Here is a 10,219-nt window from a genome sequence, read left to right as displayed (position 1 = left end):
AGGGCTGGAGCACCTGCGAAGGAGACGATGACAGCCGTGCCTGCCTCACAGAGATCCGTATCCCCCTCCTGGGACAGCTGCTGGGACGTCTCATCTTTTGCTGCTTTGGCAAAAACTGGGAGATCAGATCGGGGGCTTTGGATGCTCTTCATTACCTCTTCAGATTCTTCCAGCAACAAAAATGTAAGAGGAGCTGGGGTGGGCTGCCTCCCTCCACACACACACAGACCTCTCCTCATGCACCTGGTTGTTTCCCCGAGTCTTGCAAGGGACTGTTCCGGTGCTTCTGGAAGTCATCCATGAGAGCCTGCCAGCTTCCAGACGTCCTCTGCCTCTCATATATCCGCTCTTCCGTGATCCCCTCGTGTTTAGGCACGGCACGTCCACAGGATGATCCAGAACATCCAGAGAGACAAAGGGAGCGGGAAGCTGAGGACACCTGGCTGACTTCACCAAGCGCAAGCCGCATTGCCATGGTAATGAGCACATCAGCAGGAGACTCGTGTGAGCGAAGGGATCCAGAATGAGCGGGGTTGCATGGCCTCACTGTCTCCAGTGAGGGGGTTGCTGCTGTCCCCGAGCAGGGACCCAGCAGCAGCTTCAGCTCTCCTGGCTTCCAGCAAGCCCCGGTTCTCCGCGGGCCCAGCGCTGTGCCCACAGCCTCCACCCTTCCTCCCCCATGCTGAGGGCTCTCTGTCCCCGTGCTCCATTGTGCACCGAGTGCAGCCCCTGCTGCCAGCTTTCCTGCGGGCACTGCTGCCAGGACATCCGTGCCCAGAGCTGCTCCCCCAGCTCAGCGGAGTAGCACCATCCGGGCACTCGGTGAGACGTGTCTTCCCTGCCTTCCTTCCGCCCGCAGGCATTTGGAAAATACCTCGAGCCTTCTGAGAAGACAGAGCTCGTCCTCATGGCCATTAAGGCCCTGAGAGACTCAAGCCTGGATGCCAAGGAGGCGGCGAGCAGCATCCTGGATGTGGCCATGGGAGAGCCCGCCTCATGGCTAGCGCAGGTAAGTGGCATGTGGCTGCCTTGCTGTGCCCTTCCCTTGAGCGCTTCCAGGCTTTGTGTGTCCCCGTATCCCTCTCTCCCTGACCCAGGCGCCTCAGGCACCTGGCAGCACAGTCGGATGGGAAGGGCAGTGGTTTCTTGGGAAATGGCTGCACTCCAGCAGCAGCCCCGACCTCCCCTGTGTGCCCTCCAGGTTCCGGACATCGTGAGGTGCATCTATGAAAACAGGGAGTGCATGTGCACGGCATAAGCCCGGCACAGCCTGGACTCGCTGCTTCTGCTGGTGACCGACTGGTGTCCCAGGGAAGTGGTCACGATCCTGTTGGGGTTGTCTCCGTCGTGTGACAGGTACTGACCCCAACAGTCCCTGTGAGCTTCTTCCATGCCCAGCAGCAACAGGAACGCTATCCCAGACCCCTCCTGCTCGCCCAGGCAGGGACCCGGCCCCCAAGCAAAGGTCTGGAAGGGGCCGGGGCTGCAGGACTGCCTGGATCCTGCGGGCTGTCCCAGGAACCGCGCGGTGTCGAGGCAGCTCTGCTGACAGAGCACTCTGGTCCTGCAGGGCTGCTCTGGCCATCTGGGATGTGCTGCTTTCCCAGCCCCACACGGTGGAGAAGGCCTTGAGCGAGCTGCTCCGACAGCTCCAGGGCAAGTGGCTGCACGGCGTCTTCAGCTCCAACGCAGAGGAGGTCGCCTGCTTCCTTCGTTTGTTTGTGAGTGGCCAGAGCAGTCCTTGCTCGCTCTCTGGGCTGCATCTGCCTCTGTGGGAAAAGGGGCCCGGCCATCTCCCCTCCCACCTGCCCCCAGATGGTCACCTCCTCCAGGACATACAGCCACGGCCCCTTGGGGCCGGCAGGGACCGGCCCAGCACTGGGTTCCTTTGCGCCAACTGTGCCAGGGCCACCCCACGCTGCGTGGGCCCCGGAGCCCTTGCCCTCAGGGAGCCTCACGGTGTGGGGAACCCTGCAACTCCTGCCAGTCTCCCACTGCTCTCTTTCTTCCAGCTGCTGGCCTCAGGTTACGGGAACGCAGAGGAGATTGCTGGCCAGGACCAAACCCAGAGGTTCCTGCAGCGTACAAGCCCGGGTCTGCTCTCACTGGAGCTCAGAAGCCTGGTGACACTGTCGCAGAGACCTGAGACGGTGAGTGGGGCACGGGCAGGCTGCAGCCACGTTGGCAGCCTGGGGCTGGGGCTGTGGGTAACGCGGAGGCTAGTGCTCAGTGGCCAGAGAATTTGTGCTAGGGTGCTCTTTCCCCATTTTGCGAAAGGGAATTCTGTGCTTGATACAGGCAAGGAAAATGCTAGACCTGCTGCCGGACGTCATGGGCACCCAGGAGAATGCCGGCTCCGAGGACAAGATGAAGGCTCTGCTGGTTGTCCAGAACGTGCTGCGTCATCTGGGGAGGAAGGAGGCCAGCCCCGTGGCTCTGCAGCTGCTGGAGAAGCTCCGGCCGGTCTTTGATGATGTAAGGCTGCTGTGGGAGCCTCAGCCCCACCGCTCGGCCCTCTGCAAGGACAACTGCCCATCAGCCCAGCCCCGCAGGGCTATTTGGGCCGGGGTTTTCCCTCCTGGCTGTGGAGTCTGGCTCCAAAGCATCTCCTCTCACAGCAGCCCTGCCCTCGACCCTGCTCTGGGAGCGGCTCTCGCTCCAAGTCTCCTGTCCTCCTCCCTTCCAGGAGTGCAGCCAGCTGCGAGAGCTCTCCATCTGCCTCTTCAAAGATGCGATGCAGATGGTGGTGGGGAACAACAAGCAGCAGACAAAGGAGCATGTGTGGAGAAGCCTGATCCCACTGTTCTTTCGCATGAGTGACCAGACCAAGAGCGTGGCCAAGGTACAGATTACGAACCTGAGCAGGGATGCGGGGAAGGCTGAGCTGACACCACAAGTGTGGCCTGGGCACCAGGGAGGGAAAAGGGCTGCTGGCAGTCCGACACGAGGAGTCTGTGTGGTCTCAGGGTCCAAGAGCTGGAGTCACTGAGGACGGGGCAGACCCTGCTTCCCTGCATGGATCCCACCACTGCCTTCCTGTGGCCTCCTGCCACAGAGGCGAGGAAGATGGGCTCCTGTTTCTCCCTCCTTCCCCCATTCACCTCTCCTCCAGCGCACCCAGAGAGAGGATCAAAAGGAAGGAAGGAAGGAGAAGCTGGCACGGACATCTCCCACGCCTGCAATAGGTGGTCCAGCAGGGCTCAGCAGCAGTCCATGGCCACCAACACCTGAGCACGAGAGTCCCTAGAGACTTTCTGGCTGTCCCTGCACGTGCTGGAGGCCAGGGCTTTGAGTCCCTGGAACCCCAACCCCTGTCCTTCTCCACAGGCAGCTCAGGAAGCCCTCCTCGTTGCTGCAAAGCTGCTGAAGTTGAGAAATCTCACCCGCCTGACCCAGACGCAGCAGATATTCTGAGTTGGGGAGTACTTGGTGAGGACAAGCCCCAAGCCCTAGAGCCCAGTCTGGACAAGGGGACAGCCGTTCCTGCTCTGCTCCAGCCTAGAGCCCAGAGCCCAGAGCCTGGAGCCTCCTTCCCTTCCCCTGGGCCCAGAGCCCCCGGGGCTGCTTCTCCAAGCCCCTTTTCCCTCCCCACTCTCATGGTGTGGAAGGAGACCCTAGGCTGTCTGGGCCCTGGCAGCGGGACAGAAGGGTCACAGGACCTCCAGACCCCTATGCCTGCAGCTGTCTCTGTGCCTCAGCGCCACAGGGCTCCTGTCTGGGAGATGGGAATGGCCTGAGGTGGCAGGGGTAAAGGGGATGCTGGTCCTGCTGCCTGGGAAGGCTGCGTGACACTCTGTGCCCCTCTACTCTCTCCAGCTGGTGAAGGCCAAAGGCAGAGCTGCAGAATACCTGCACGAGAGCCTGGCATACTTGCAGGATGCTCAGGACACCTTGCGAGAGGCGGCCGTGCGGTTTGTCGGTGAGCCACAGCCCCCGGGGTCCCTCTGTTGCAGCCTGGCCCCAGTCCCCGCCGCTGCGCTGGCAGCAAGGGGAGCCCTGGGGCTGCCAGAGCCCTGGGTGCCCCGTGACGGGCCTGGGCAGCCAGGGCTCGGTGCCTCCCTCTCCCACCCCTGCCCACGACGCTGGGCTTGGCTGCAGCCTCGCTCAGTCCCTCACCCCAGCCCGGCACTGCCCTTCCCTGGGGTCTCCCTGCTGAGGGGGAGCAGGGGCTGCAGCCAGACTGGCAGAGCTGGGAGCTGTGCTGCTGGGAGCACGCTGGGGAGCAGGCGGCTGACAGAGCTCTGTGCCTAGGGCTTGCCGCGCGCCACGTGAGGCACCAACGGGAGGAGAAGCTGCCTGAGATCTGCCAGGGTGAGTAGGGGCAGTGCTGTGCGTGCCGGGGCTGCTGGGGCAGGGGACAGAGCCTGGGCAGCGAGCTGCTGTGCCTTGCCCTGCTTCAGGGTTCGAGGGCAGAGGAACATCTCGGGGGCATTGGGGGCCTTCCTGAGCAGCAGCTGCCAGCCGAGGTATTTGTCCCACCTGCTCTTCCCGGCCAGGGAAAGGGAAGGGTGGGGCTGGCAAGGTCTGGCGGAGATGCCTGAGGGTCTCTGCAAAGAGGTGGGGTTCAGCTCCCTTCTCTTTCCTTTGTCGCAGCCCTCCAGGTTTTGGAGAAAGATCCCCAGCTCTCCATCTCATCTCTGGCAACTCAGAACATCCATATTCTGAGAGTTCTAGGGGAGCAGCCAACGTCACCACGGAAGCGGTGGGCGCGGTGCTGCTGGCCCTGGATGGCCGGGCAGGAGTGAAGCTCTCCTCAAGAAAATGCCTCCATTGGATGAAAGCTGGAACCTGGTTGGTCTCTTGTAGCAAGGATTGGGCACGTTGCTGTAAGAGTTGGTCAAAGGTTCGATTTCTGTCTCAACATTTTCTGTCTCAACATTTTCTCATTTCTCATCAGGAAAACGGCCAGAGCTGGCACAGAGTGAATACTTTGTACCTAACTACCTGTACCTTCCTCCTTATCTCATCAATGTTTTGTACCTGTCTTCAAACCTCCTTGCTCCCTACCATTGTGAAAGATCCGTGAAGCAAGGAGGAAAAGACAGGAAGATTAATGACGGGACTTACCACAGACCCATAACCAACACAGCATGCGTGCAAGGTGATGATGACTACTGGCCTTCATTGGGAGACCCCAGGTTGACCTCTGGCGCCAGGAGGAGCGCATGCACAAGGGGAGGAGACCTGCAGACACTCCTTTCTTGGCATGTGTGGCCTGCTAGGTGGATATTGGCACATCTCCACAGGCAAAGGTGGGTCACAGATGTATTGACTGGCATAAAAGACAGCTCTGGAGCAGCTGAATTAGGGGGGAACAGAAGACCGAGACAGAAGAAGACCCCCCCACTCTGGGATCACCTCCATCAAAGACCAAAACAGCAGAACGCCTTCTGGACCTTGTCTCCCAGAGACGCCGGACATCTGGGGACCCGTGGTGGTAGCCATGAACCCCTTTTCCTTCCCTCTTCTCCCCATCTCTTTCCTTGTTCTCTGTCTCTTTCTATCGTACGTCGCTTTACGGGCATAAGTAATAAAGTGCCAGGTTAGATTGAAGTTTGACTCCCTTGACTCTTTGAATTATTTGCGCTCTGAAACCATAAATGAAACGAACCATCACGCGTCCACGAGTGGACCGTGACAGTTGCCTGGAAAGCTGTTACTGTTAACGCTGTTAATCCCTACGAATCATTTATTACATTTATTGTTGTAATGAGTAAAACTTGATTTCACAGAGTATTGGAGAGTTTGGGCTTTTATGCTGATCGCACTTTGTGCTGCGCACCCTGTGTTAAAACACCTCGGAGCTTCCCAAACCTGCTGCCTCTTGACCCACTGCCCCCACCGCGCCTGCCCCGGCAGCTGAGCATGAGGTGATCTTCTTCACAGCCCTGGCAGAGCCTGACTGCTTCTCAGCTTAGTTGATTTTGCAAGGATTTGGTTGTTTCTGCAGCTTCTGTGCAGCTCTGCTCACACTCCTGTGCCCACCAGGTCTCCAAAGCCACTTGTGTTTCACAGGGCACGTGGAGGGATAGAGAAGAGGAGGCTGAGGGGAGACCTTGCTGCTCTCTACAACTAATTTTTCACAGAAAGGGTCATTGGGCACTGGCAGAGGCTGCCCAGTGAGGGGATTGAGTCATGTAAATGGCAGGTGGATGAGGTGCTGAGGGGCACGGTTTAGTGGTTGATAGGAATGATTGGACTAGATGAGCCTGGAGGTCTTTCCATACCTAGTGATTCTGTGAATACAGGGGTAGGAACATGGCATGAGCAGAAGGACAGTGTCGAGTGCTTACACCATGTCACGCCCAGGAGCTCCGCGCAGGGACAGGGAAGGATGCTCCAGGGGCTGGGAGCAGCTCCCAGGCCTCGGGACAGAGCCACCCTTGTGCCACAGAGAGCGTGTAGCCGTTGTCACGCAGCTGGCTGTTTGTGCATCAGTTTTCCCATGAGGAATCACTGTGCTGCTGCGGAGCGGCGTGAGGGCATCTGTGTATCCGGGCCGGGTGTACAGGCAGGGCTGGGCTGGTGGGGTGACCCCCACCTCCAGGAGAGAGGGTCTGACAGGGTAAGGAGGGGCTGGAGGAGAACAAGGAGGCAAAAGGCTTGTTCTTATTTATTCTTTTTAATTGTAAATAACATCCCATTAAAAGGTGAAATCACACACAAATCTCTGCAGCCCTTTGGCACCGTATGGAGGCCCCAACAGAGGGAAATATAATGAGAACAGCAAATAAAGAGAGGCCTTATCAGTACAGACAAATACATCCACACCACACTCCAGAGCCTGTAGCCCTGTGCCCACCGGACACTATCCCCACCAATGTGGTGGCATCCCAGGGGACTTCAGGCGGTGGCACCTGGACAAAGCAACAGCCCAAGGCCCTGCTCTGCCCCTTGCGTGACCTGAAGATATTCAATTCTCAGCTTGCCTCGTGCATTACTGGGGAAGGAATGCAGAACTTTTCCAGGGAAGTTGTGGCTGCATCATCCCTGGAGGTGCTCAAGGCCAGGTTGGACAGGGCCCTGGGCAGCCTGATCTTGTGGGAGGTGTCCCTGCCCATGGCAGGGGAGTTGGAACTAGATGATCTCTAAGGTCCCTTTAACCCAAAGTATTCTACGATTCTGTGGTTCTATGATTCTATGATTCTCCCACCTCCACACTCCCACCCCCTCCCCAAATTTGAGTACAAATTGCAACAAGGATAATGGGATTTTTTAAAGGCTTCTTTATTAATTCGTAAGCTACAACCTCTCTCGATAAATATTGCGGCTAACATTAAAGGTCCTAAATGCTGTTGTTACTAAACAGAAATTCTCTACAATCTTTGACTTCTCAACAAGTCTAAGGCAAACCACTGACACTACAGCTTCTGCTCACTCCTACCTGATGCCTACTCTATCTCTAATAACCTACAGCGAAGGAGAGGTGAAGAATCCAGATCTTGGAAGTCCCAGTAGCGTGCGGGGAGCATCCTGCTAAAGCACACGTGGGCTTTGATCGGTGACTGGCCTCTTACAAGAGGGAATCCAGATTGATCCAGTTGCTGACATCCGCTATTACAGAGGCATCGTTGACTTCAAACAACTGCTCCGCATTGGCAGAATTTGAGAGATCGCTTGTCCCTTCATCACAGAGATGCTGCAGGAAAGAAGTGGCCACGAAGCTTTCGTCCAGGCTCAGGCTGTTCTGGGAGGACTCAGTGAGGACCTGCTCCGGCCCCTGGGGACATTCAAAGTGGTGCCCTTGTGCCATCAACTCCAGGTTGAGCGTTTTGAGGCTGACTGGAGATAAGAGCTCCAGATCCCCAAAAGTGGAGACCTCTCTGTTCAGGCTGGGGTCAGAGTCCCCTTTCAGGGATCCCAGCTGGGTCTGCTCCTCCTGGCTCAGCAAGGCGGAATTGGAAAGCCGACACGCTTTGGCTGTTTGCTTGGGCAAGGGCTGCTTGCGCTTGAGCCCTCTTTTGCCATCCACTGGATTCCAGTTCTGGTTGCCAAGACCTTCTTCAAACTCTTTCAGCAGCAGCTGTGACTCCAGGTTGACAGAGAGGACTTTATTGGAGGCACAAGCTGAAGCAGCCAGGGAGGCACCATGCTGTGCTTCTTGCTGGGCTTTCGCCGTGGAGGCTGGGTGGATCTGCACTGGGCGCATCCTCTGCTTTTTGAAGGCACCGCTCTTGAGCTGCTCAACGTATTGCGGGTCAAGCTTCCAAAAGCCACCTCTCCCTGGCTTGTCCTTCTCTCGAGGCACCTTGATGAAGCGCTTGTTTGAGGAGAGGTTGTGCCGGATGGAGTTCTGTGAAAAAAGAGAAAAAAAAACAAGGTGGAACAATCATCGGCTGGTGCCGCAACTATCTGCGTGGGGAGGCTGGTGGAGAAGCATCTTTGCAGCCAGGAGGAAGAGGAGGGTCTTTACATCCATGTGGCCCCATTACCAGCGGCAACATGTGGCATCACCATGGTGGACAGCACCATCAGGGCCCTCCTCGCATCCCCAGCTTGACCCACACCTCCTGTTAGTGTTGCGGGGAAAGCGGTTTGCTAAAATACAGGCACATGTCTGCCTGCTGCCAGGCTGACACAAACCGGACGGGCAAAACTGGAGAGGCACGGGGGCTGTCCCACCCCAGCCCTGTGTGTCCCCAGAGGTGCCTTCTGGCCCAGAGGAGCTCCGGGTAAAATCACTGCATCCTCATCAGCCACTGCTTAAAGGAGGTGGGGGGAAGACTATGGGGAAGAGAAAGAAAGAAAAAGAGGATTTTCTGCTTTTCCAGCCATATTTCCTGGTGGGTTAATATATTAATCCTTCCTCCCTGCAAGAACCTTGTGTACCTCCTGCATCTCTTCCTTCTGTCAATGAACACTTTGAATTAAAAGTGTGGTGAATATCCAGCCATGAGTTTGCAAGAGAAAGTCAAGATTCTGGTACTCAGCTTCTCCCATAGAGTCCCTGCCGTAAGTTTCCCAGCACGGGGAGTCTGGGGAACACCTGTGGCCCTGAAGAGGGACCAAGGGCTTCCCTACCTTTCTCTCTGGTGGGCTTCAATAGCCTCCAGACACCCACTTGCCCAGGGAGGTGGTGGACAGTTCCTGGGCGGGGGGCTAAGAAAGGTTTAGCTCAGCCCTGCCTGGGGGAGCAGTGGTGCAGGATAGCTGGCACGCTCTGGATTTGGGCTGGGAATAACTAGAGCAGAGGGAGGAGCAATCCAGGTGCCTCCTGCCCCACCACATTCTAGAAAGCCACCCGTGCTGGAGAGTGTCCTCTGAGATGGAGCAGGGCAGCAAGCTACAGGAAGCTGAAGTGGGAGACAGAGACACCTTCACTCCAGAGTCAAGAGGAGATGCAGGGACCAACAGCGCAATGGGGACCTTTCCACTCCAAAAATGACCCTGAGCTCTCTCTTACACGATGGAAGCTGTGAAAGGCCCTTCCCAGCCATAAGGGGAGATGGGGCAGGGCAAGAGTTCTCAAATGTCCTACCTGCCACACGGGATCAGCTTGACGGAAGTAGCAGAAGTTGTCGGTAATCCACTTGTAGATGTCGGAGAGGGTGACGTGGGGCTCCTTGCTGGCTTCCATCGCCATGCAGATGAGGGTGGTGTAGGAGTAGGGTGGCTTGATGTAGGGGTTGGTCTGGTTGTCAATGCCCTCCGTCAGCTGAGGGTGCGTGGACACAACGTGGTGCTCCGTCATCCAGCTGGAGGAGGAGATGGGCATGCGGGGAGTGTGGGGCGTTTCCATGCGCACTGAGTCAGTGCCCAGGGGTGAGCACGGTGCGGCAAAGCTGGGGATGCCCTGACAGCTGTGGGGGTCCGGGCTGCTGGGGCAGCAGGAGGAGTTGCCCATGCTAGCGCTGATGATGGAGAAGTCCAGCAGCCACGTCAGGTTGGGCAGGCTGTCGTCCACATCGTCCGAGTCTCTCCTGCTGCCCTCCTGCCCTCTGTCCTTCCCTGTCTCCTCGTGGCTCTGCCACCCCTCAGCCATGCCTCATCGGCAGCTCTGGCATTCACGGGGTGCGTCTGAAGCGGAGGGAGGGGACGGAGCAGATCCTGCAATGACAACAGGGAAGGGATGAGGCTCTCTGAGGAGCAGCTGCTCTCTGGCCTGTGAGCAAGGCTGGGACTGGGTGCTCCCAGTGCCGCTGAGTGAGATCCATCCCCGGGCTGCTGCGCACCAGAGCCGTGACACCTCCCCTGGATGATCTACCAGCCCGGAAGCTTG

General features: G+C 57.8%; 1 protein-coding gene across 1 annotated transcript; it reads right to left on the bottom strand.

Annotated features, from left to right (window-relative positions):
• Nucleotides 1-7,513: 7,513 nt before the first annotated feature.
• On the bottom strand, nt 7,514-9,982 carry LOC138718605 (forkhead box protein J1-like). The gene is made up of 2 exons (XM_069853112.1): nt 9,479-9,982; nt 7,514-8,293 (listed from the first exon to the last, which is right to left on the bottom strand). The coding sequence occupies exons 1-2, from the start codon at nt 9,980-9,982 to the stop codon at nt 7,514-7,516; spliced, it is 1,284 nt and encodes a 427-aa protein (XP_069709213.1).
• Nucleotides 9,983-10,219: the final 237 nt, after the last annotated feature.

Source organism: Phaenicophaeus curvirostris, chromosome 3 (assembly GCF_032191515.1).
Source record: "Phaenicophaeus curvirostris isolate KB17595 chromosome 3, BPBGC_Pcur_1.0, whole genome shotgun sequence".
In the NCBI taxonomy this organism is placed as follows: Eukaryota; Metazoa; Chordata; class Aves; order Cuculiformes; family Cuculidae; genus Phaenicophaeus; species Phaenicophaeus curvirostris.
This window is presented reverse-complemented; position numbering and strand designations above follow the sequence as displayed.

Coding starts and splice junctions, on each gene's coding strand:
- LOC138718605 (XM_069853112.1), bottom strand. CDS start 9,982: ATGGCTGAGGGGTGGCAGAGCCACGAGGAGACAGGGAAGGACAGAGGG. Junction 8,294..9,478: donor AAGCTGATCCCGTGTGGCAG/GTAGGACATTTG, acceptor CTTTTTTCACAG/AACTCCATCCGGCACAACCT.